Source organism: Indicator indicator, chromosome 2 (genome assembly GCF_027791375.1).
Source record: "Indicator indicator isolate 239-I01 chromosome 2, UM_Iind_1.1, whole genome shotgun sequence".
NCBI lineage: Eukaryota > Metazoa > Chordata > Aves > Piciformes > Indicatoridae > Indicator > Indicator indicator.
The window spans coordinates 32640646-32668611 of NC_072011.1; the positions used below are offsets into that span (position 1 = coordinate 32640646).

The 27966-nt window shown below is 39.3% G+C and overlaps 1 protein-coding gene across 1 annotated transcript; it reads left to right on the forward strand.

Moving 5' to 3' along the window:
• On the forward strand, positions 1-27952 carry TBCE (tubulin folding cofactor E). Its single transcript, XM_054392407.1, has 16 exons — positions 1-109; positions 1939-2023; positions 10065-10253; positions 11224-11312; positions 11995-12094; positions 14781-14883; positions 17710-17786; positions 18735-18830; positions 22881-22945; positions 23036-23100; positions 23582-23734; positions 24385-24538; positions 25114-25182; positions 26162-26221; positions 27517-27608; positions 27860-27952. Exons 1-16 carry the CDS (start codon positions 10-12, stop codon positions 27950-27952), a joined length of 1590 nt encoding a protein of 529 aa, XP_054248382.1. The 5' UTR covers positions 1-9.
• Positions 27953-27966: the final 14 nt, after the last annotated feature.

The following is a 27966-nucleotide window of genomic DNA, read 5'->3' on the forward strand; positions in this document are numbered from 1 at the left end:
CGTCCCGCGATGACTGCCTGGATGCCCTCTGATGTGCTTGGTCGAAGAATCTTGTGTGGCACAGAGTATGCCACTGTGCGCTATGTTGGCAGTGTTCCTCCTACATCAGGTGAGCGTCACAGTAATAAGTTATCTTTACATTTAATGTTTGTATTCAAGTTTCTAATTCTGGACTTAATTAAGAAAAAAAATTGTCGAGAAGAATGTGTTAATTTACAGTTTGGGTTTTTTTCCTCATTCTTGTGTAAATTTGGCAACTTCCAATATAGATAAGTTGTTGGAGTTTTTTAGACTTGTCAAAAGGGGAGTAAGGAGTACTTTTGGTTGAAATTGGTTTAATTTTCTCTTACAGCCAAAAATCTTAGTGCTTTCTTTTTTCCATTAGTTTGTATGAACTCATGAGTTCCCTGCTGTCTATGTACTGGCATAGTCTGGGAAGGAGAGAGGCAGCAGCAGATCAATAGACTAGACACTCTTTCAGTAACATATTCAGGTTAATGGGGACCAGTAAATCTTAGGCCTGCTTGCTGGAATATCTGACAAGTCTGATTGTGAGAACACTGTATGTCATCTTTGCAAAACTGCAATGACAAGATGGAGAGGTTGCTGATGCTTAGAGGGAGACTGGCTTCACATAGAAGAGGCAAGAAGGATGACCAGGGAAATGTAGACTCATCAGCTTCACTTCCTTTACTGGAAGGATCAAGTAGTGTATCCCCTTGGAATCCATTTCTGAGCCTGTGAAGGACAGGAAATACTTGATGCTCGCAAAGAAAAAAAGTTGTGCTTAGCAAACCTAAGTACCTTCTGTGGTGATATGACTGAGAATGTGGGCAAAGGGACAGGGGGGGATGTAATGTTCCTTGACTTCAAGTCTTTTACAGTGTCTCTATAAAGAATGTTACTTGGAAACCAGAGAAATACAAGCCAGATGAATGGACTGTTAAGTGGCTTGAAAGTCCACAAGTCTGTCAAGTGAAAAAGTGGAAGTTAATGACTGTGTATCTGGCAGTGGACAAGTACGACAGAAATAAATGCTGGGATCTGTATTGTTTAGCATGTTCATCAGTGTCTCAGATAATGACCAACATTCACCTTCAATTGGCTGATGTGACAAAAGGTGGAACTGCAATCCGGAGCAACCTTATAAAGTAGATTTGGACCTAAGAGATTCAAGAAAGATGAATTTCCACATGTAGTGTGAAATAAACCTATATGTCTATACAAACAAGGGATCAACCAATAGGGTCTGTTGTAAAGGACTTGGGACTTAAGGAAGATACTGTCATGAATATGAGCCAACAGTGAACTCCTGTAGGAAGCAAGACAAGGGTTGTACTGGGTTACCTTAGAATGATGAAGGTGGCCAGCAAATCAAAAGCAGCTGTTATCACCTTCAGGGGGCAGGGTGTTTTGGTAAGGCTGCAGTTGGAATAACGTGTCTGGTTGGGGACCATCTGACTTCCAGAGGGATATGGATAAACTCAAGAAGATCCATCAGGAGGCTAGCAAGGTGATCAAGGGCATAGAGTGCATATGTGTGAAAAGAGGTTGGGTTTGGGCTTAACTGGTGTGGTGAAGAGACGATTAAGTGGCATCTAATAGCTGCCTGCAGCTGTTAAACAGCAGTTTCTTACTAGTATTAGATTATTTAATAAGGGACAATGGCCACACATTGGCTGGAAAGGTTCAAATTGGACATCAGGAAAATATTTTTCTCCACAGAAGTAATGCAGCACTGGAATAGGCTGCTCAGATCAGTTGAAATCTTTCTCAGCTTGTAGATTTTTGAGATCTGGCTAGCTAAAGATTTACCTGCTTAGTGCTGTAATAATCTGCTTTGAGAGAGAAGGTTAGGGACTTTAGCTGTCCCTTCCAACCATGATTTCTATGGCTGTGACGCTATAAATTGGAAAATGTATGTACCATATTTTTCAGGAATTTGGCTTGGTGTGGAATGGGATGATCCTCAGAGAGGAAAGCATGATGGTACCTATGAAGGAACACAGTATTTTACATGCAGGTGAGTTATTCACAGTGTTGGCATGTCATGGGTATTGACAAGACAGTCACATTTTTTAGGGCAAACCTATTTGTTGTCAGTTGGCTCATACTAAAAAGATAATAAATCTAAACGCTGTGTCTAGCTATGCTGTAAAGGGTGCTGAGATGTTGTTAATCCACTTAAAGGAATTAGAATATGGTAAATACTTGGAAAATACAAGTCATGCTTTCAGAGGTATGTAATGTGACTTTTGGATGCTATTGATATTAGCTTTAGTAGGTTTACACCTGCTTTAGCAAGGAAGTCAGTATGTCCTACTTCTTCAAGTAATTATGAAGTGAAATATTAGTCCATATTAATTGTCTCAAATATTGTTCATATTTGGACTTAAAATTACTTGTGTTTAGCTTGCTAAGGGAAATTACCAAGTTTCTGGTAATGCTTTGGATTAAGTTTGTAACACAGAGAAACTGTTAAGTGTGCTCACTTGTATTTAGTATATGCAAAACGCAGCATAGCTATATGGGGGTTTCTAAGTGTATACATGTGTTACATGTAAAGACTTGGGCACTTAACATGTTTGAAATTGAGGAACGTGGGACTTTAGGGTCAATGTTAACAGCAGAAAGCTGTTGAGTTCCATGTCAGAGGACCCTGCAGCAGCTAAAAGTTCATGAGTTAAAAAGAAAAGTCATCAATGACTCTTCAATACTAAAGGCTGCTAGCTTAGTAAGTTCCTGAACACTGAAGTGGTGAAGGATGAGAGAATTCTCTGTCTATATCATTAAAATAATTGCCCTATTTTCTGATTTTCCCCAACCATTCGCTCCACTTGCTATTGGCAGCTTTTCAAGAAAGGATGTGGTTTTACCTGGGTGCTTGTTTTGGGCACTCAGTCCCAGCCAGTCTTACAAATTGAAATGGAGAGATTTCTAGGTTTTTCCACCTTCTGCTTTCCAAGGCTAGTCATAACTATAAAAGGGCAGCTTGATTACAGTTTGTTTCTAACTGTTCAAGTGCTCATTCAATAGACATGAGTCAAATATAAATCAAATCCTGTGACAGTGAGCACTCAATTAATAGAATGCTTTTGGAAATACGACAAACCAGGAAAAATAAAAGTTGTCTGTGGTTTTGCTTCTTGAATATGTTTTTGCTTTGGTTTGTTGGAAAGTGTGACAAGACTTTTCTCTGAAATTAATTCCTCGTGTTAATTACAATGAAAAAGTTAAACCCATTGAGAGGATAAGCAAATCATCTTTTTTTTTTCTTTTTTCCCCCCAGCCTGTATGAAAATGAAAGTCATAAGAAAGGCTGAATGAAATCAGTCCAAAGATTTGTTTTGCTTAGTTTCCTGCCTCTAATATTGGCTAATAGCAGATGGCTGGAGAGGTGTGAACAAGAAAAGTATGTAGTAGCAGTTTTTCCAGAGCCAGACCTGGTGTGTTTATACATCTACTTGTGTTTGCTCTCAATGGATGATTCAACAAAGAAATCTTGTTACGAGAATTTCTTCCAAAAGAATACTTAAAACACATAGTAACTATGCTTTTGTCTCCTAACCTTTGAGCATGTGTTTTCCCACTTGTGACAGTTGTAATTGTTTCCATTTTTGAGTAGATGAGTCTTCATATCTGAATATAGGAATATGATATGGAAGGGACTTGGAACTGTAACATGTAACATAGAAGAAAAAAAAAGGAGGTACTAAAATTATTTCCATATTGTGGGGGAAGTATGCCTAATATGTTCAGTCTGCCAAAAGGTCTTCTGGAGAAAACGGAATTCTCTGAGATAGCAAAGGAGGTTACTGTATTTGTATCGAGACCTGACAGCAGCTCAGGGGTTATTAAAGAATGTACTTCGTTATGAGTTCAAATCGAAGCAGTTCTCAAGCTAGCAGGTAGAACCCTTTGGTCTCACACTAAATCAGCAGAAGAATTTATCTATTACAAAATACAAAACTAAAGTTCTATCCTTTGCTTGTAGCCAAACAAGCATAAACAGGGAGGGGAGTGGATTATGTTCAGTAGCATAAATCAAAGTTCTTAGTCTGTATCTTTTTAATTTCTACATTTGTATAAGGTAGAAGCCCTAGAGACCTCACTATCAGGAAATAAACCAAAATCCGTTCTTTAGAAAAATAAGTAAGTAAATAAACACTTGTGAGGATTGGATGTTTTTTCCTTTTATCTAGTAATAATAATAAAGCAAAAAATGTCAACATTGATGGATTTTTCTTAAAGACTTGAAAATTACGGTTTTAAAGCAACCATGTCGTTTGAATGAATGTATTAGCAGAAGTTTCTTCTTAAATTCTTTGTATTTTATTGAAGTGGTTTCCAAGTTAAAGCTAGTTATATTCTGCTGTAGGAGAAATAATAAAAGTAATTGGCTGGCATCACGCACCTTCCTGGACAAAGAAGCAACATGATGTGGATGTTTTTCAGCAACTCTAGTGCTTTGCAGTTGTGTGCATATAATATTTATATACACATATATCTTGCTGTTCTTGCAACCTTTAGCATGCTCCAGGAGATCAGATCTCAGAGAGTAATCTCAATTCTTATTGTAGAAATCAACTTTTTTGAGTGAAACTGCATATACCCTTCAATTTAAATATAATGATGTATTTGTTGTGGACGAGGGGAGGAATATTTATTAATTACCCTCACAACAATAAATAATAAATGATATGGCAAACGGGTATTAATAAAAATAGTAACCCTTTATTAATGAAATATGCCAAAACTCATTAAAAGGATCGTTGTACAGTTGGAATATATATTTACAATGGAATATGAAGCCCTAGGGCAAAATACAAACTATTCTGTGCAAATTAGGAGGCAACAACTTGGAAAGAGAAGGCCCCTGAGAGCAGGTAGCTCAGTTACAGCGGGGGGAGGTTCAATAAGAACCGTTAAACGCAAGGGGCAGTGGATTAGTTACTCACAGCTGGTTTTGCCCACATGAGTGATGCTGTTGCTGCTGCATTAGCTTTGGGGCGCTCTCATAAGGCGCAGCACGGCAGATTGCCGGCAGGAAAGGTTTCCCGCGTGGTCCCAGGCTGGTCTGGCTTCAATGGACGTTGGGCAGTTAACGAGGCTCTTGGTGACAGGCGCTTGCTTGGTTCCTGGGTAAACCGAGGCATGGCACGATTCTGGTGGCAAGGGGAAGCAGGCTAAGGCAACTCTGGCTTTTAGGCTCGTGGCTTCTCCAGCTTGCATGTGTATGGCTTGTGGCTTTATCCCAGGCTCTGGACCGGGCACTCAAGGCAGGGCAGGGCAAGTCGAGGCAGCTTGAAGCAAGGCAAAGCTTCAGCAGGCTTGGGCAAGGCAAGGCTGACTACCAAGTCCCTTGTATATATACAAATTGCCAGAAATCGGTTGGTCCAGTGGGGCACTGAAGCTAATGTGTAGCTGCCCAATGGAAAGGTGTTCTGCCAGGCTATAACCATAAGAGGCAGAAGCAAGGACCTTGTATCTGGGGGAGCAGTGGTCAGCTTACCTGCTCTCACCCCAGATAAACATCTTGTTCACCAGCCAGGCAGGAGTCCTGTCCCCCTTTGTTCTTTTTCCCCATTGCCCTGTTTTTCTGCAGGAAGGAGGGGAGAGAAAAGGGACTCTGTCTAGACATCTTAAGGCCTGTCTGGGTTTGTACTGGGCCATGTTATGGCCCTACCATGACAGTATTCTGCTTTGTTCTAATCAGAGAAAGTCCTACTGGAGTCTAACAGAATAAATAATAGTTTGGGCAGTCAACAATGACTCGCAGACATAGCTTTCTCTATGCAGACTGGTTCGTGTACCAATTTTTAATGTCTTTCAGAGTGGCATTTCAGAAGGAAATCATAAAGAGGAAAATAAATTGAATTTCAGGCTCTCATTACCAGAGGAACTTCTTTGTCCTGGCAAAGGCATGACATGTTTTCAGTTTTTCCTTCTTCAGTGAATTTTATAATTTGCATGTGGGCATGTTTTTTAAATTTACAGACAGCAGTTGTGACCAATTAGATGTTAGTGTTTGTGTGATATTTATATTCCTGCCCAAAAGAAGATGTGTTTATATTAATTAGACTCTCTCTCCTTCAAGAATGACAGATTCAGCTCCAGCAGTATCTACTTAGAGCATTAACAAACTCTTCAAATACAGGAAGATGTCAAGAAAAAGCAATTGTCATTTAGCAAGGGGAAGGATGCATTCCAAGATTCCTTTTAACTTTAGGTCTCAATTAGGAAATTTTGACTGTTGTATGTCACTGTACCCATCAGAGACTCTGCTTCCTGCTATAAATGGAACAGTGTTGAAACAAAACTGTTGTCCCTAACCACTATTCAAATATGTCTTGTGCATCAATGGAACCTAAAGACAGCATTTGGAATTGCATAGATCTTTTTTTTTTTTGGTGTTTTGTGAAAGCTTACTCAGATTTCATGTCTGTTTGATTAAAGTAAACTCTCAAGAACTTCAAGTACTTGCAAGTGTTTGCAAAGCTTCTGTTGTGCAGTCAGGAATTTGATACATCACAGCAGGTTAGCATTAGGTGTTACAAGCACTGTTTGATGCTACCATTGCCACAGACTGTTCAAAACTTGGAAGACTTTTCTGTACTACAGTGTGTAGATTGTTCTAAAAGAAATCTGGTCTGTTCAAATCCTGTCAAAAGAGATGCATAGATTCAACTGATTATTTTTTATGATATTTTATGAGCTTTGTAGTGTGTGAGCACCAGTCATGATGATAATTACCTTGAGATAATCATTGCAAATAGGAAGTACCGGGCAAAGAAGCCCTTCCATCCACTTTTACTGTCTAGGTTGCTAAAGCCAAGAGCCCTCTCCTCAGCTAGAAGCTTGCTTCTACTGTCAGCTCAAGGGTATACCTGCTGGCATAACACAGTTTATGTACTACTGCATTATTCTTCAGGTACTGTGAAGCATATGTGTGTGCTGTTTCTCTAACACATGGAGAGTCACCATATAGAAGATTAACGATGACCAATGCTACCACTTTGCTTTGCCTTAGTAAAGAATGGTGATGCCAGATTTCTTCTTTATTCAGGGAAATAATTAGCCAGTAGAAGCTGATAGCTAATCTAAATTGGAATAAATGTCTTTCAAGGGCCCTGGATGTCCAAGCAGATGGGCTTTACTGCTTCAGGCTACTGAATAGGAAATGAATAGAAAATGTTTTACAAGCCAACTTCTGATACTGGGGTCAACCACTCTATTTTAAAAGTCATTAAGAAGTTTCAGTGTTTACCAGTGTCAGCTAGTTGTCAGAGCTTTACTTGGGCATATTCCACGCTGCTGCTTACAGAAATTGGGACCTGCCCTCTACTACTTCATTTCTGAACATTGTCCTGACTGTGTGACACTGTACACATGTGGAATCAAATCCCAGTTTTCAGACTTCTGAGTATTCAGCTTAAGTCAGGTTAATCAGTAGTCTGCATCTTCTTCCATCTCATGATATGCATGCTGAATGACTCTCTGGATAAGGATTTATGCTATTTAGTTCCTAATTATGGAAAGTGCTTGCTACTAGCTATGCTTTTTTTTTGTGTGTCCAGATGCTGCACATTGGTTATTTGGTGCGTACATATGGCTTGTACAGTTCGTATTCCCTAGTATGAAAGTGAATACAGGGAGAGTAGGGAAAATCAGTTACAGGTAATGTAACCTCTCCTTAAATGCATTATTTTGCCTGAAAATAGGTTTCTATTGCAGTCTCATTTTCTGTCCTTCTGTCTGACAGTTCTTGAAAAAGTAGATCAAATTAATACAGTGGAACTGAAAAAGAAACTTAGGATTTGGAATGGATTTGAGTATAGACAGAGTATGCACAGTTCTTGGAAGTGCCTGGAACAGGAGAGAGAAACCCTCTCATCTTGAAAGGACAAAAGCAAAAAGTAGAAGAACCTTATGAGAAATGCACTGTGCTTTTCCTGTAGCTTCAGATGACAAGGGGCCAGGTGGCTGGTTTCCTTTGCCATTTTTTTGCTGGGGGTAGAACTAGATTCTGAAAAATCAATGAGGAGGGAGGTGCCAATAGAAATGGTGAGCTGAAAGGACAGAAGTGGGCTTAGGAATGGGTGTGGTGATGGAGAGGCCCAAAGGGCTTGGTTGTGTCAGGGATAAATGGCATGACAAGAGGGATGCAAATATTAGGGGTGTAGATTAGCTCTAAGGAGAAGGTAGGGGAGAGCATAGAAAGAAAAGCAGCAGAACTGTTGAGTACAAAGATGGTGATGGCAAAATGGGGAAAATCAAGGAAGGGAGAGATTATAATAAACATACAGCAAGACCTAGAATGAATTACAGATAGACAAGCATACAAGATTCTTTTCAGAGTCACAAGTAGAGTCCTGCACTATCTGCCATATATGAAATTCTTTCACCTAATTAAATGCAAAATAGGCATGGTTTGTAGGTAAGAGATGTATATAGTTCAGGTGGTGAAAATGCCATCTACTGTTTTAAGAAGTGGTGTTCAGAAAAAGATAATTTTTACATTTGAGGAAGTTTAACGTTTAAATTAGCCAAATGTTTGCAAGCTATGAAGAACTTCAAGTGGACAGAAGAAAAGACTTAAGGTTACTAGATTTAAAATGTAGAGAATTGAAAATTTGTGTGGAACATGAAAGTACACGCTGGATTTACATTCCCTAAGAGTATGTCTTTCTGCTTGTTTTGTAATCATTGCGCTCTCTATCACTACAATGCTAGACTGAAAATATTTTTAAAGTAAGTTTTTTAAAGAAAATATTTTTAAAGTAAAGTAAAATGTTTTTAAAGTAAAGATCTGGTTTCTACCCAGATCCTCCTTTAGGATATGAGAGTACTTGAATGAGTATTAGATATGTTAATGAGTGAAACTGGCACAGGCAATTTCCAGTACCAATTATTTATTTTTAATAAAAATGTGAATAGATGATGGCCAAGCTATTCCATCTACTTCCAATAGGTCCATGGGATTAAGAGTCTCTAGTTAATGGTTTTCTGAGAGATTTTTTTTTTTAACTCTGTAGCACTGGCAGTTTATATTATGGTTTGCTAATTTGCCACTTGGCTTTTGCATGATGTTTTGAAAAGAGAAGTTTTATTTACATAAGTGAGTTCTTCCTCCTGGGTGCTTTTCAACTAAAGTCTGTACTCTTCTCAACTAGAAGCCAAACAGGTAATCATACCTACCAATTTTCTTCCTGCTGTTTTCTGGCCAGTTCTTCTATCAAATCCTCCATCTGCTCTGTGATACCATTCCCACAACTTGTCTCTGTCAGTTCTTTCTTGATACCGTTTTTTGTTACTGTGATAGAAATTGTAAAAGCAATCGCACAGCAAGAAATTGTCATGCAATACATTTTATTTTCAGTGCTCAAGAAAAATTAGGAAACGTCATAAGACTGTGTGGAACACACATTAGTGGATAATTCTGTTGAATATTCAGTTTCAAAATTATTGCTGAGTTAGAATTTTTTTAAAGTTTGAGTTTGTATAAGTGTTTTAAGAGGTACAATTTGCATCTTGTGTCATTTGTGTAAATGGAAGGACAAGACTGAATTCTCTTAGAATTACAAGTGAATTCATCAAGTCAAGTATAATGAGGCAGTGACTACTCTGTGTATTCCGAGGGGTCTTTAGGATGTGCTAAGACTCCAGACGCATTTGTTGTGTGAATTAGGTAACTTCATGTCTATCCATATGCAGAAGCTTAATGTTTTAGAAAAACTGAGTTCATCATAAGCTTGGAAACAACAGAGCATTTATTTCTCCTAACGGCACTGGCAGTGTTATTTTGATGTGTAAGTACACGTAGAGATCTGGTGTGTTCAGTTCTCATAGCATCTTATGATGTGAACTTGTTGGGTCAAATATCAAAGATACTTTGCAAGTCTTACCTGGTCTCACTGAGTGGGAACAGTGATGCCTAAAATTAGCTTTAGAATTGTCTTTGAACTGCTTTGTTTTCCAGTCTTTTTAAAAAGCAGGAATTAGCAGTTTTGAGACTGGTTATTCTTATTATTCATACTTATCTCTTCCTGGCTGCTCTGTTTTAGGCATCCTAGAGGAGGGTCATTTATCCGGCCAAACAAGGCAAATTTTGGAGTAGATTTTCTTACTGCAATAAAGGATCGGTATGGATTGAATGATGAGCAAGATGTTGAGCGTGGGGCAGAGAATGCATTCGTATTTGGGAAGAAGACTGTGGAATTCGTCGGTATGGATTCTGTTGCAGAACAACAAAGGCAAGCATAATACATGAAAATCTAAGATAAAGTTTTAGTGTTTGGTTAGTCAGATCTCTAAAAGTAAGCCAAACTGCACTATGGTGGAGGAGACAAGAGATGATGTTGTGGCTTCACAGTTTATCTGTTTTACATACATGAACTGGGATTATGGCATTTTTGAATGCTCACAGTCCTCATTTTGATTTCACCAAGTAGGAAGTGATGATATTTGGGGTAGAATGAGAGATATAAATTACCATGATATTGGCAGCCAATATAAATGTGCATGGTCCTTTTTAAATAGAGGTATTTCAATATTTACTTAATATTGTAGGGTATTTCGTCTTTTTTTGCTCATATCAGTAATGACTTTGTAGCTAAGAGAGGGAAGTCAGAGGGTTTTTAGTCAGTTCATGTCATGTTCATTTGCCTGTTAGGAAAGGATGTAACTTAATGATGTATAATGGGTTGCAGCCTAAATGACCTCAGCAGCCCAGAGGTGCTTTTAGTAGGTGGCAGCCTCCTTCTGAGCTGATAATCCACTAAGAAGTCAAAAACGCTCTTTTTGTCTTTTTTGATGAGTAATACAAGGAATGCCCAAACAACTGAGAACCTCTTGCAAAAAGTATTGCAAGAAACCTGTTTTAACTTGGAACCTCTAACTAAATTTAAATTTGCTTAGCTATATTTTGTTTGGTTTATGGCTTTTTCTCAGTAGGATGAGGGTTGGTTGGAGTTTCTTTGGGGGGTGGGGGTTGTAGTTCATTCAGACCCTATTTTTTAGTAGCAATGTAAAGGCAAAAAACCCAAGGATATGTGTCTGGTTTTGAGTAAGAAAGACACTGCGATGTAGCAGTCTACACATTGCTAATTCTAAAGGAGACAGTACATATGAAAATGATATTGCTGACTTGTAACAACCAGGTATTTAATTAATGTATTTATTTCTGTTTGAAGATCAGTTAACAGAATGTTCTCTCTCATTTAGCCGACTGAACCAACTGGTAGATATCTCAGTGCGTGAGTGTGCAGTGAGCCATGCTGGTCAGAAAGAGGAGATCAGCAGAACATGTGCTAGTATCCTTTTTTTTTTGCCATATTGCATGATACCAAAAATGCTGTACATACTTTAGAGTTCTAGTTTCTGCTTCAGCACATGATGCTTATATCCTTTTATTTTAAACATGGATACAACTGCAGTTTAGATTTAGAAACTCGATGCGATGTTTACAGAGTTAAAAAGTGGATGCCCACAATTTTCAAGAAGGAATGCAAATTGTGGATAAAAATAGGAATGTTCACATAGGTTGCAACTGTGACTGCAATTTCAGAAGATGTCAACAATGGTGGTTTTTAAAATCTAACTCTAGAAGAGATATCCCCCTAAAAATACAATTGATATGTTCTGCAGGCACCAGAGATTTCCAATATATAATAAATAATGTATTCAATGTACTGCATGTTGTAGTAATGTTACAGGAATACAAAGCAGGTATTATTTGTTCATTTATACAGACTGGTAAGAGTTCCTGTCAAATTAATCCACTTCAGGATTTGTTAAGCTTTTTTATAAAAAACATATGCATTTTCTATACCATCAACCCTAAATAAAATTTGCTGTAACCGATCAGTATTTCCTCTTAGCCCAAACAAGTGTAATCGATTTATGTTTACTTAATTCAAAAACCAAACCCTATTTCTAATTTCTGAATAAGTTCAGATTTGAGATAAGTTTCTTTTTCTTAATGTGAAATTTCAGGTATCAGGCATATAAATCTATCCAAAAATCTGATATCATCTTGGGAGACAGTAACAGCTATTGCTTCTCAAATTCAAAACCTGGAAACGCTTAATATCAGGTATAAATATTCATGTTTAGGTTTCTATTCCTTTGGGGTAGGGACAAAAAAGAAGAAACTCTTTCAGATAAGAGGCCAACTTTTTGAATGTAATTGAATGCCTCAGCACTCATTTTAATGAGTGAAGTTTTTACTACCTCGTCTTCGTCTCCCCCCTCCCCCCCCAGATTTTGTCCTTAAACAACTTCTGTGTGCTGTTTTTTTCAGACGTTCCTTTTCAAGGGAAAACTGGGACCTTAGGAGAAAAACTAAATTCTGGGAAAGTATTCAGGAAAGATGGATGTTGACTGGAGTTTTTACAAAATTAACCAAATTCCAGATGTCTGAAAAACAGAATACAGTTTTCAGCTATTAAACATTTACAGGACTTTAGGCATTTGTCAGCGTGTTCTACATAACAGATTTCATCATTTCTATACAAATTAGCTTGTTGGCTAGGAAGAGTGGATTAAAATGCATTCTAGATTTTTACAGGTTGCTGTAGACTCTTTTAAGCAGTTAAACTGAAGGCAAAATAATTATTATGTGTGCTTCCATAGAAATGAGGAAACATAGTATGGAAACTTAGGTTTACAGCATCATAAGATGCCCTTACACACTCCTGTGACATCAAAGACTATCCTCTAGATTTCTTTTTAAGCTTAGCTTGCCCCAAGGCACAAACAGCTTCACATGCACATGCACCTACATCTCATGTGTGCAGTGAGTCCGGTTCAGCAAGGACAGCTGCTTTACAGGAGACAGTTGAATTTGCTGTATGCATGTGCAGCAGGTTACGTTCTCTGGATACTCGTGCCCAGAGTTTGCATGGCACTGACAGGATGTGGGGACTCTGTTGGCGTATGGGCCCCACCAAAGAAGCCAAACCCTTGAGGTGGCACTGCTATGGAGGAAACATCCTTATTACGTAAAGTCTCGCTTAGCATTTTTTATTTAGGTTTAGCAGTAGCTGTTTGCCTTCTGTTTCCAAACCTGTTTGGTTTTTTTTTTCATGAACTTAGATTTACATTTTTTCCTATGTAGGAAAACTGTAAGATAAATACATTTTTATTCCTTTTGAAGTGTGTCTTAAGTGTGTCTTAGACTTCAGAGTGTCTCAAGACTTTATTTCTGTTTTTTGTTGATATATTCTTATTGCTCAGGCAAGTCCTTATTTAGGAGCCTGCTTTTGTTTAAAAATAATGTTTTACCACCAGTGTCTTGACACCAAACTGAATTATCCATAAGTTTTTAACCAAACTTTGAAGTATCCCAAGACCCAGGCTATTCCTGTCCTGAAATGATGTTGATAAGGACTGTGGATCATGGTGATGAACCTAAGGGAATAGCCCATGTACAGTCGTTACACTGGAAAAAGAAGGAGGATGTTGTTAAATAAAGCTGTAATTTCAATGAAATAAGAAAGAATTCACAATTATTTCAGCTGTTTGGAGGTCCTACTAGTCACTGAAGACAGCAGCAGAGCAATAGGACTGAAGGCAAAACCCCAAAATACAATATTTATTTTTAAGATCTATGATCTATTTTAAGATCTAAGATTATCAGCCTCTGAATCCTTCATTGTACAGTACACACAGTGTAACTAAAACAGTTGAAGCTGCTGTAAGCTAAATGGATATAGATACTAAGTGAATTTAATAAAGAGTGACTGGATTTTTAAATTTATTTATTCTTCTAGTTAAGTTGACAAAAATATGTTTTTTGGATAGATGTAGGTGTTCCAATTTCTTCAGCATTTAGCACTGAACAGCTGTTTGTAACCTGGGTGCTGTTTGTAAGTCTAACTTTGCCTAGAGTGTGTGTTGACATGGTTTATTATCAGCATACATGACAATACGGAGAATTTAATTCACCTAGAATAATTTTTTCATTTTTTTTGTGATTGAGAAGTATTGTCTAGACTGGTTTTCAGAAGTTGTTTGTGATAAAATTGGAAAGCAAAATGGGATTGAGTCTGGAATTTGATAATTATGACTATAAACTAAAATAGCTGAAATTTGGTTTCTATGTTTTTAGTCTTCTGTTTACTTTCAAGAACAAAGGCATTGGCAAATAAGTATCTTAGTGAATTTCTTTTATGCAAGGAATATTGGAAGAACAATAGACGTGATTGGTCATCCACCAGCTCTTTAAGAGCTTGTTGAAATGGGGACATTTAACCCATAGGTATATAAGTATAGCTACATCGAGAGATTTTTGTCATGATATGCAGGTAGATCAGATCTTAGGAAAGAAAAACAAATTGGGGGTGGGAGGGGAGAAATGACTGCAGATTTGAGAATCCCTTAACTATTCTGTAGTGGTATTTTGCTGATGAGAGTGGATTTTAGAATCTGAATAGTCATGTGGACATTCTTTCCAATTGACACTAAGGATTAAGGCCAAATTCTGACTTGGTTTCATTGAAGAATAATGAAAATAATTATTTTCATGTTCAAAATTTACAGGAGAAACAGCAAGGGAGGAGGCCACAGAGGAATAAACATGCATTCATGAAGCTGGAAAGTTAATTAGGAAAGAATACATTTGAATGTAACTAGAAGGATATTTTGTGATATCTTAAAACACGCGACACCCTGGCAGTGGCTTCTTAATTTTTGTGCTGTTTTTATCTTTAATATGTAATCTCAAATTAGTGACTTAAATGCAGTTATTCGTTACGATAATAGTTATTCCTTTTACACAGTGAAAACAAAATGAAGTTTCCACATACATCAACTTCTGTATCCAGTGTATTTTCAAAATTGAAGATTCTGGCACTTAATCAAACTGAGATTACATGGACAGAGGTAATAACCTTTTCTGGTTTTGTTTCTATTTATATTGTTAGGTTTTTGAGGCAAGGAAAAACAGAATAAACATTTATGCATTATATTATGCTACTGAAATGTAAGCATCCCTAGAAAAGGTGCTGAGGCATAATTGTGTTAGTTACATAGTTCCTGCATAACGCAGGAAGTTACACTGGTATGAGAGTTTAATAAGAAACACTGGTCTACATCTAAATTGGTGAATTGCCCAGTCACATAAAGCATCTGGAGTATAATACAACTGCAGGTCCTAAAGGGTTGTGTGAATGAAAACTTCCTGTTTCTTTGTAGTTATTAAATTTTTATCTGTATTTTTATGCACATATGTTACAGAATTTATGAATTTATAAATGTATAATACTATGGGAGATATGAATGTTAATAAAATATTAATAACTTTTTATTAATAGGGGAAATTGCCAAAACTTATCAAACAGGTTTGGTGTATGGCTGGAATATATATTTATAGTGGGAATGTACAATATTTAGGCAATATAACAGTTTTAAGCAAACCAGAAGAAATAACAGAGAAGAGAATCCCTGGGCGCAGTGTGGTGCCCAACCACGGGGGAGCCTCGACAAGAACCGTACATACAGGAGGCAATGAATTAGTTACTCACAGAGAATTCCACCCAAATGGGGGGGGTGCTGCTGCTGTATATTAGCTGTTAAGGCTGTAAGGGTTCCAGCGCGGTCTTGAGGCTGGCCTGGCTCCAGCAGGACGGCAGGCGGTACGACGCGTTCTCACCAAGGGCTCCTGCGGCTTCCTGGATAAACTGAGGCACAGCACGAATTCAGCTGCAAGGGGAAGCGAGGCGTGAATCCTAAGGCTCATGGCTTCTTGGGCTTGCAGTAAGTAGGGGCTGTGGCTTCTATCCCAGGTCTTGGACCAGGTGACTCAAGGCAGGGTGAGTCCAAGCAGGCAAGTCCAGGCAAAGGCAAATTCGGGCAAGGCAAGGTGGATAGAAATCATCCTTTATTACTTGCCTGAGATTCAGTTGGGCCAATAGGGCAACCAAAGCCAGCAAACAGTTACCCATTGAAATGGGACTCTGCCAGGCTGTGGCCATAAAAGGCAGGAACACAGGCCTGGGCTGGGAAAAGCAGTGACCAGTACATGTGCTCTTACCCTGAAAGGAGCCTCTGTTTACCAGACATGTTGGGGCCTGTTCTTTTGTCCCTTTTCCCGTGTTACCCTGACTCCCGCAGGAGAGAGTGGGGAGAGTGGGACCATGTCTAGACATTCCAAGATCTGTCTGGGTTTGTGCTGGGCCCATTTTGCCCTAACACCTCAGCCTATTGGTACAAATGCAAATGGAAATATAAATGTGTGTCATGACTTGTTTTGGCATCTCTTTGCATTAACGAGATCAGATTAGTATCTTCCTACATCTGAAATTCTGGAAATACATGATGCCTGGTTATATGCAGCACAGATATAGCGCAGGGTAAAGGTGGGGACTGAAACAGGCAAACGTTTAAATTACTATCCCCTAATACTACGTCTTACTAAGAATGATGTCCTGTTGTCAAATATGTTAGCAATGGGCCTTTTTGCAGACAGCAGGAAGAGGTGAGTTAGTTTACATGTGGTGCAGATATGGCAACAGGTTGATGTTTCATATTTTAGGGTGTGAAGCAGTTGAGCCCCAAATCATATGCTGCCACTTGAAGAGGTTTCAATGTTAATATTTTGTACTGTATATGCAATGAAACAATTCTATATATACAGCTTATAATTAAATACAGCTGTAACAGACAGAATGAAGAATAGTTGATCAGCTGAGGCTTCTTGGTGTCTATTGTCCAGATCTCTGAACTCCACTGCTTTTTAACCTCCCATACAAACAAGTTTTAGGTGATCGTGCTTTGCATGTGTCAGTGTTCTTGCATCTCAAAAACTTAATCTGCTACCCAATTTCAAATACATTTTGAAAAGAGGTGGGTGCTTTAAAATAGTTTATTACCTACATGTTCCAAGAAAAGAGGAATGTAGATGGAGGAAAGAGCCCCTCCAAGTTTCCTAACCAAGGAAGGAGAAGCAGCTTACTTTGACTCTGGAGAATAGACACAAGAAAAAACTTCAGCAAAAAATATTATTTTGCAACTCAGAAGAAAACCAGTCACTTGCAGTGTTTATGGAACATGGTTTGTTAAAACTGCATTATTTTTGTATGCAGTCGTAGCAGTGTCAAAACTGGGGTTTATGCCAGCAATTTCTGTTGCTTTGTAATGAGTGTTACCTGCTGTAGATGTTTGCAGAAAAGAAATATAAAATAAAATTTTAATGTAACTTCAGGACATAAGATTTGAAACAAGTGCCTTTTTTGACCTAATTTGTTTTCTTCAGAGTGCTTAAAAGTTTCAGGATATAAGCTGACTTAATGCAGTTCTTAATTTTTAGTGGTTTCATGTGCTGGCACAGGCCCATTACGAAGGAGGCTTTAAGCTCTGATAAATTAAGACGTCAGCTGAGTATTAACTGACATTTCCTCACCTCATCATAGGGAAGATCTAATTACTCCAACCCTATTGAATAAATAAACTCAGTTTTCAGGTCACAATGTCTGAGATAGGACAACTGCTGGCCTTCAACCTGGAACCACAAATCCTGTGGCCATGCAGAACCTGTTTGATGTCATGTGTGCTGGTAGATCCAGACACAGGAAAAAGCCAGCTGGCAGGAGAGGGCTAGGGGAAATCTTTCATGCTTGTTTCTGTTTTGGGGAGCTATGGCTTGTTCTGAGGAAATTGGCGTAATTCCTGGAATAATTTTTCTTACATTAAATGAAGTTTTGCTCTTAGGTTCTTCTTTGTGCTCCAGGATGGCCAGCACTCGAAGAATTGTACCTGACTTCTAATAATATTACTGTTTTGGAAAGGTAAGATGTAGGAAGATAGCAAACCTTTGAACAACTTTTGAGCAGGCTATGTTTTGTCTGAGCTGGAAAGAATGTAAACACTTTGCAGACAAAGACTAGGCAGAAGTTGACTGGATATGTTGAGAAGCTTGTTTGTCAGTATTAACCTATTGTATGCTTTGTTTGGACCCATGTCAGTGAAAGGATAGCCAGTTGGGATGTGGCAGCTCTGTATTAGAAAAGTATGTAAGTTGACTATGTAACAGAGTAGTAGGCTTATGCTTAAGCTTTTGCTTTTGCTTGTGCTTAGTGCTTTGATTCTATGGTTCTATTGTGAAAGGCAAAGCATTTATTGCCTAAGCAACTAAGCAGTCAGGGTTGGAAGGGACCACAAGGATCATCCAGTTCCAACCCCCCTGCAGGGACACCTCACACTAGATCAGGCTGGCCAGAGCCTCATCCAGCCTGGCCTTAAACACCTCCAGGGATGGGGCCTCAACCACCTGCCTGGGCAACCCATTCCAGGCTCTCACCACTCTCATGGTGAAGAACTTCTTCCTCACATCCAGCCTGAATCTCCCCACTTCCAGCTTTATTCCATTCCCCCTAGTCCTGTCACTACCTGATATCCTAAAAAGTCCCTCCCCAATAAAAGTCTTCTCGTCTTCACCTGGAAACACCACAACATGCAGCCTATGAGAAGAACACTACTGCTACAATTATAGTAAGATAACTAACATAAGTCAATTATTGTCAGACTAATGTATGTGCAAAGTTATGTAGCAGACAAAGTTACCTTCCTCTATTTACATCACCAAGACATAATTGTGAAATAAACAATGCAAGCTTCATGTGATGTACTTCAGTTATAATTGTACATATTTATTTGCATAGTTACATAGTTAGAAAACGAGTGTTTTCATTAACAGATAATGTTGTGTACTTGTTTGTTTTTTTCCAATGTGACAGGCCTGATAATGTCCTGCAGACCTTGAAGGTACTAGACCTTTCAGACAACCAGTTACTGGATGGAAATCAGCTGCATCTAATAGCACATCTCCCCAGGTAGCTGTTAAACAAATTTGCTGGCAATTCTTTGTCCTGGGTATTCATCTCCATGATCTTTGACTGAAATGTGATGGTACTGATGTTGCATTTAAGATTTATGGTATCTTGAAATAGAGGTATTTTGCCCACTTCAGGAGAGTGACTGAATTATTTGAGCTATTTTAATATAATCTTATTTTGTTGTATAGTAATGCATTCTTAAGCTGTATTAGATTTTCATTATATGCTTATGAATCAAAACTGATGGCTAGTATGTTAGCATGCACAGTGTTTTAACCAAGGTAACAGGACTGCAGAGTTTGTGTTGAGTGGCAAGGCAAAGGAGCTATGCAAGTCCTTTCTTAGGACAGTTTCCAGACCATGAGAGTTTAATGGAGGTTCATCAGCAGCTGCACAGCCATCTTGGCATAGTTTGAGTCTGCAGAAAGCCATTGAGCAGTTTGGAAGGTGTTAACCTGAGGCAAAACTGGTGGTGGACGCTTGCCATGAGCAGTTTGCACCTATGGTATCTGTACTTATTTGTACTTTGTAAAGAAAGCAAAACAAAGAGGAGCTAGAAGGAGGTAAATGGTAATAATTCCTCCTGTTATCTGCTCATGATGATTAACTCTGGAGAAGGTCACTGTTGGTATACTGCTGGTAGAAGTGTGTGGCATGTCCTCTGCACAGACACTCTCTCTTGGAAGTTTCAGTGCTTTTTTTGGTGGAGCTTAGAGAGTTTGAGACATGCTTCCACAAAAAAAAAAAAGGAAACACCAAACCACCACATTATAATTCCCATATTGCATTGGCTGAATGTGTTTCCACTCTCTCAGAATACCCTTTACACAGAATCTTCCGTTTTGCTATACTTTCAATAGCAGCATCTTTATGGTGGTTGCAGCTTGAGCTATGATTCTGTGCTTTGGGGTTACCAACCACATGTGTTTTCTTTAAGCACAACAATTACAGTGACTGGAAAATTGTGTGACTAATACAATAGTTTTTGCTAATTTGCAGTTAGTGTGTTGCATTGTACACCAAAATAGCATTCATGATGTTAAATATCTACAAGATTGTATGATTTTTCCAGATGATTTTTAAAACTGTCATCAAGGTTAGAAAAGGCTTTTAAGATCGAGTCTAACTGCCATGATCACTAAACCATATCCTGAAGCACCACATCTGCACACTTCTTAATCACCTCCAGGGACAACAACACTACCACCTCCCTGGGCAGCCTGTTCCAATGCCTCGGCGCTCTGAGGAATTTTTTCCTGATGTTCAGTCTAAACCTCCCCTGGCACAGCGTAAGCCCATCTTCCTCTTGTCCTGTCACTAGCTACTTGGGAGAAGAGTCCAACACCAGCCTCACCAAAGCCTCCTTTCAGGTAGTCGTAGAGAGCAATAGGATCTCCCTTTAGCCTTCTTTTCTCCAGACTAAACCACCCCAGCTCCCTCAGCTGCTCCTCATATGACATGCCCTCCAAATCCTTCACCAGCCTTGTTGCCTCTCTGGACATGCTCCAGGAACTCAATTTCGTCCTTATACTGTGGTACCCACAACTGAACATGTCTTGGCTTGGCCTCACCAGGACCAAGCACAGGGGCACAATTGCTTCCCTACACTATTTTGGATACAGGCCAGGCTTGTGACCAGCCACCAGCTGGATTTCACTCCATTTATCACAACTGTTTGGGCTCAGCCATCCATCCAGTTTTTATTCCAGCAAAGAATCCACCTGGCTGTGCCATGGGCTGCAAGTTTCTTGAGGAGAATGCTGTGGGAGACGGCATCAAAGGCTTTACTAAAGTCCAGGTAGGCAACATCCACAGCCTTTGCCTCATCCCCCAGGCAGGTCAGCTGGTCGTAGAAGGAGATGAGGTTGGTCAGGCAGGACCTGCCTTTCATGAACCGTTCTGGCTGGGCCTGATCCCACAGTTATCTTTCACTTGCCATGTGAGTGCTCCCAAGATGAACTGCTCCATAATCTTCCCTGATACTGAGGTTAGGCTGACAGGCCTGGAGTTCCCTGGATCCTCTTTTTGGCCCTTTTTGTAGATGGGTGTCTTGTTGTCAAGCCTCCAATTGTCTGTCACCTCTCCTGTTAACCAGAACTGCTGATAGATGATGGGGAGCAGTTTGGCAAGCTCCTCTGCCAGGTCCTTCACTTGGGTGAATCCCATCCATCCCCACAAACTGTTATGTCCATATGCCATAACAGGTCATGAACTGCTTCCTCCTGGATTATGGGGACTTGATGTTGCTCTCCATCTCTATCAGGAGGCTGAATACCCTGGGGATAATGGGTCTGACTATTAAAGAGTGAGGCAAAGGTGGCATTAAATAATTCAGTCTTTTCCTCATCCTTGATAGCAGTGTTCCCTCCTGAATCCAATAAAGGGTGGACATTTTCCTTGGCTTTCTTTTTGTTGTTAATGTATTTGTAAAAGCCTTTTTTGTTATCCCTCATGGCAGTACTAGAACTTAACATTCTCGCTGGGCTTTTGCTTTTCTGATGTTCTCTCTGGATGGTGTAACTAGATCCCTGTATTCTTCTTGAGTTGCCTGCCCTCTTTCCAAAGGTGGCCAACTCTCCCTGGTTTTGCTGAGCCCCTCCAAGAGCTCCCTGTTCAGCCAGGCTGGGCATCTTCCCCAACAGTTCATTTTATGACACATGGGGACAGCCTGCCCCTCAGCCTTTAAGACTTCCTTCCTGAACAATGTCCAGCCCTCTTGGACCCCCTTGTCCTTCAGGACTGTCTCCCAAGGGACTCTTAACCAGTGTCTTGAACAGTTTGAAGTCTGCCCTCCATGTTGGTGGTTTTACTGACCACCCTCCTTACTGCACCAAGAACTGAGGATTTTATCATTTCATTATCACAAAGCCCAAGACAGCCTCCAATCACCCCATCACCCAGCCTTCCTTCCCTGTTTGTGAGCAGCAGGTCTAGCAAGACACATCCCCTGATAGGATCATTTGTCAGCTGTGTCAGGAAATTCTCTTCCACATGCTCCAGGAATCTCTTAGATTGTTTCTTCTCTGCTGTGTTGTATTACCAGCAGACATCTGGTGAATTAAAGTCCCCCATGAGAAAAAGAGCTGACAATTTGGAAACTTCTGCCAATCACCTGTAGAATGCCTCATCAGCCTCCTCATCCCAGCTGGGTGGTCTGTAATAGATTCCTAATAGGCTATCTGCCTTGTTGGCCTTTCCCCTATCTGTTACCCATAAGCACTTGACCTTACCATCACAGTTGTTGAGTTCTACACAATCAAAAACCTCCCTGACATAGAGTGCTCCTCCACCATCTCTCCTTCCCTGCCTATCCCCTCTGAAGAGCTTACAGCCATTCATTGCAGCACTCCAGCCATGACAGTCATCCCACCACATCTCTATGATGGTGACTATGTCATGGCTGTCCTGCTGCATGATGGTTTCTACTTCCTTCTGTTTCTTGCCCATGCTGCATGCATTGCTATAGATACTCTTGAGCTGGGCTATCAATTTCACCCCTGAAATGGGCACACCACCCCTAGGCTTACCTCCAGTGAGCTTGGTTTTATCCTTATCCCCCTTTGAACTTAAAAGTCCTATCAATGAGCCTTGCCAACACAGGTGCAAAAATCCTTCTGCCCTTTTGAGACAGCTGTACTCTGTCTGTCCCCAGCAGGCCCAGTGCTGCATAAATGTTCCCATGATCAGAGAAACCAAAGTTCTGCTTGTGGCCCCAGCCCCTGAGCCGCATGTTTGTCAGCTGTGTTTTCCTATTTCTTTCGGTGTTCAGTGCAGACATCACACCATTTAAATCCTGGAGCCATTCTCACAGCTTGAAATTGCTGCACTTATTCTCTGAATAAATTTATTCCAGGAACACTCCACTGAGGTCTGGGTACTGTCTGTGATGCTGCTATTCATTTATCAGTTATTATGCATCGTTTAAAAAGTTACCAGGTGGGGGGGGGTTTGTTGTGGGTTTTTTTTTTTTTTAAAGATTATGTCTTTACAAAAGAAAACCAACTTCCTGTGTCAAGTACAGTAACCATTTTATCTATTACATTTCAGGTTAGAACAACTGATACTTAGAAACACTGGGATATTTTCTATACACTTCCCTGATGCTGAATTTGGTATGTAAAAGGAGTAATTAACTTCTAGCTTGATAAGTGTGTCTATTTCAAGTCTGCACTATTACCTTAAAATTTTGCTCTTTTTCCTAGGATGCAAGACTAAAATGTTTCCTTCACTGAAGCACCTTGTGGTACAAGACAATAAAATATCACAGGTAAGTCTGATGATGATAGTTTCATGTTTTGTAAACACATGTCTCTCTGTTTAAGAGTAACTTACAGTTTACTTTGTTAGAATTTCTTTGATTGAATGTGTTAGATCCTGAGGTAACTATTGACTACTTTGATTAACACAGAGCCATGATTTAAAAATGTACAAGCATTTTGTAACATCTCTGTTAAACACGTTTATGGTAGCTTGTGGTACCCCTTGGCTACCTCATAATTCCTCTTGCAGAATTCTAATGCACTAATGCTGTGTAGCTCCTTGCTTGTTTGTATGTTAGGTTTTTGTTTGGTTGGGTTTTCTTAGTCATTAAACATAGTGCAATGTTTTCCTTAACTGAATTTTAAAGTACTTGCTTCTGCCTACCAAAAGTTGGGTCATGGTCACTGTACAGGAGAAGTCAACATTCCTGTGTATTGTTCTGAAATGAAGAATATTTTAAGTTTCCTCAAAAGACTCTGCCATTTCAGTGGTCATCTATCAATGAGCTTGATAAACTGCCAAGTTTGCGGTCACTACAGTGTCACAATAACCCTTTGATGGACACAGAGAAGAACCCCGAGACTCTGAGACAACTAATTATTGCCAAGATAAGTCAGTTGGAGGTTTTGAACAAGTCTGAGGTATGTGATATTTCAACAAATGGCATGACTCCTCTGGGGAAAAACATAAAGTCTTTGTCTGAGGAATTGTTTCCACTTGATTACTATTTGTTTGGGTGCAGGAAAGGTGAAGTGCCAACTTCTCCATCACCTTCTCAGTGGTGCACTCAGTAGGGCTACAAGATGCAGCCCTGTTTGTAAGTGCTGCTAACTCAGTGGGCACTAGGACAAGGTGCAGGAATGATGTTTTGTTTTTTTATTTTCAAGTGTCCAAGTCATTTTAACTTTCAGGGATGATAAAAAGTAAACAAGCATACTCTGCCCAAAAAAAAAAAAAAAAAAGAGAAAGCAGCATAGTTGAATGTGTTTGTGGCAGTAATGCAAGCATTTTCCTTTTGTAATAGGAAAATAGCATTATCTAACCCAAATCAAGCTTTCTTGTAAAAGAGAGCAGAAGCAGCATGTGTTCCATGTCTACAAAAAGATCCCTCTGTGATCCTGTACAGTACTGTCTCTGCTTAGATCGGAATTTATGGATCACTCAGTACAGGGAGGTAGGGGTTGTAACAACAAGGCCATGTTACTCTAAGTAAGAGCAAGGAGTGAGTGTCATTAATTACAGCTTTCTAGGGAAGAAAATCTATGTAATACACCCTCCTGTGTCCATACAGATCCTTCCTGCTGAAAGAAGAGGAGCAGAGCTTGATTATCGCAAAATATTTGGAAATGACTGGTTAGCAGCTGGTGGGAATTGGAACCCAGAGAAAAACAAACCAAGTGAAGAATTTCTTGCTGCCCATCCCAGATACCCATTGCTCTGTCTCAGTAAGTACAAGTACCATAAAACTAGCATTTCCTCATTCCTGGCATTGTGGTAGCACTGATTTGACCTCTCTTCAGTTTCTCTTCCTCCTGATGTCTTCCCCATGTGCTTCTACTGCCTAAGGAAAGTCCATTTATTGGCAGGCCTGTGTGCAAATGGCTTTGTTTTTGTGGGGCAGCTGCATCGCACTGCACACTTCTGAGCACCGCTGCCTCAGGAACTTGGGCTCAGTGCCTCAGGGGTGACACCTGTGAGCATTTACCCTGTAACTCCACTGGTGAGCAGGCAGTGACTTTCTCCCCGTGGGGCTTTCTTACAGTGGGGATTTGAAGCAGCCCTTCCATGTGCCTGTCACCTGCCCTACCCCATATGCCTGTGCACCTTCCTCAGTGCGCTGGCAGTTGGTGAAGGCTCACATCTGCAGCACTTTGCCTTTCAGAAGCCTGCTCAGTGTCCTAGTTGCTGAGGGAACTGAGGCAGCAGGTTCATGCCTGATCCACCATCACAGTACTCTTAGGTCTACTGTTGAATTTTAGTCTTTGAAGAGTTCTGTTTATGTGTACTTCCCTTCACACAGAATATGGTGCACCTGAAGAAGGAGAACTGAAAGGACAACAGCCTTTGACTCTGAAAAATCAGCTTCTGAGTAAGAGGCCAAGAATGGTCAAAATTATTCCTTTTCCATTTAAAAATATTTTATGAGTTTAGTCCTTCCTGGATGTATATGGAGAACAAGAGGTTCGAAAAGCCTTCAAGACACCACAGAGTTCCAGTGCTTCTGTGTACTCTGTATCACTTCTCCTTCAACCCAACCTAAATGATTTTCTTAATTAAGACTTAATGGAGAATGGAGGTAATCAAAACCTCCCATTCTGACAGTGCAAATGGCTTCCCTACAGAAGTCATTTGTGATTTTAACCTCGATAGCTGCACTGTTTTCTGGCAATATTTTAAAGCTTCTTACCTTTAGAATAGTTAAAAAATACAGGTATCTTTGGTATTTAAGGCTTTGTACATATTTAAATGAGGTTACATCTCAGACTTACAAATGAACTTAGTTTTGTTTCCAAGTTGATAGAAGTTTTTTGGGTTTTTTTATTCCATGGGCAAAACAGTATTTTAAGGCATTGCATTCTAATGCATTTAGGTAGAAGACTGAACATAACAAGGAATCTAGTTGGCTATACATAATAGAAACCCTTTTTATGGATGTCTCTTCTAATTTCTGTAAAAGAATGAAGCTAACAATTTCCTTTAAATGTGCTTGTATAGTGCCTTTGAGATACTGAGGGTCAAAAACCTGCTTTAAACTTGAGCAAGCAGTTTCCATTCTACTGCAAGCTACTTTTAAAAAATTAACTAGGAAGTAAGAATTTTTAGGTAAATATTCCTTTTGACCAAACTACACCTTAAGTATTGCAGAATCGGTTTTAAAATATTTTCCGTAGTTTAACAAAGATGAATACAATCCTGAGTATTTTAATAAAATTACTTCTAATTTTTCATAAAGCTCTCTTAGCTGCTCAGATACAGGCTACATTTTTTTTTTAGACCAGGCTAAGTTAGGGGAAACAATTTGTAATAAGAACAGAACATTAATTAACGCTTCACTGTTCTTCCTCAAGCCTTGACAATTAAATGTCCTGAGAAACCTGAACAGAAGCCAGTAGAGAAAAAGCTTCCAGGTAAGAAGCCTTGGGTTGTGTTTATGCAGTACATTTGTACCTCCTTCTCAAATAATTGAATTACAGAATGGCAGTTGTCTCTGGCTTTGTCAGCTCCTGGAAGATTCTTCACTGAAGACTGTCAGATAAAGAAATGTCAAAGGTAGAAATTGTTTCAAAGTCATTTTTCTGACCTTTACATTTACTTTCATAGTCCAGCTTGAGTACTGAAAGTTGATGCTTTCCTTTGTGACCTCTGCTGCAGGTTTCATGATTGTGTCTGAGACAATCAAAGTGTAATTAACTAGTAGGTAATCTGGTGTATGTGATAAACAAACAACCAGAAAGTGTAAGAGCCAACGATGTCATCCATTGTTGATATTGAGGTCCAGTATCTAATTTAGAAATCTAATTCTGACCTGTATCAATTTTGTCTTTTGAAGTTTTAGTGCCTATACTGAGACAACAATGAGCAGACTTTGTTCTAAATCAAACTGTTTTGGAAAGATGTATTAGGACGGAAAAGACTTAGTCAGGCTTTATTGTAAAATAAAAATCACATTTATTATCACAAGTTGCATAAAATCAGATACAGCTTTTACAAAAATGTTTGATAGAAAAATATTTGTCTAAGTACAATGTGTGGTATTACAGGAATAACTCACTATTGCTGTGCCTTTAGGTAAAGCTTCAAAAGAAGTGACAGTTCAACCAAAATATTGAGTATATCTATTGCAAACACAGGTACCACCTCTGGAACAAACCACATTTATTCATTCAAGATCCAGTACGAAAAATACTCTTTGTATAACTGACTTCATAATACAAACCACTCTATGACTGCTGGGACTAATTAATGTAATACCATTTCTAAGAATAGCACTAGTTCCATGGTGACAATTACTTATTTGTGCTGGGAAAGCCAATTCCTGGTAAGGAAAACTTCAAGGACCAGTTGCCAGATGCAAGTAGTCAGAACCTGACTGGTATGTGTCCCAAAGGTCACTTAGTCTAGTAAATACAAACTCAAAAAAGATAAATTATGAAGCCATAACACTTCAATTTGGTATATGGGATCAAAGTGCTTACATGGTAGTAGCATGTCCTATCTTGTCCACCAGAGATTAAACCATTTTCACTTCCATTAGCAGTTATGGTTTCAGTTACAAAAGACATTATTGCAGTGTTAGAACTGAAGCAGCAATACAGCCTTTCACAGTTGCTATAAGCAAGTGTAGTTGAAACACTGGTACTCTGCTACAGCTCAGTGGTAGCAGCATTTTTTCCAATAACTTTTCTTTCTGTGCCCTTGACAGAGTCCATGACTGTTCAGAGGGTCAAAGGATTGCTGTATCGCCTACTTAAAATTCCTGGTTCAGAACTGAAACTGTCCTACAGAAGTTCTAAAGTGAGTTAAAAATAGGTAATTCAACAATAAAATACTGCATGCTGCTAAAGATCAATAGCATGTTCTAAAATATTACCTAACCAAATGGATTTCACTTAAGGAGTGCAATCTTCATGCTGTAATTTAGGAGCTAATTTCATTCCTGCATTATGACAGATCCTCCCTCCTGCCTGCAATGCCCGATCTGCATTTGGTTTACATGGCAGATTTCAGTTTAAGTATAATCAGATGTTTTTCCTTTCTTATTCCAGCTGGAAGGAAAAGAAGTTGAACTAGACAATGACTTAAAGACTCTGCAATTTTACTCAATAGAAAATGGAGACTGCGTATTAGTACGGTGGTAAGAAAGGATTCTCCT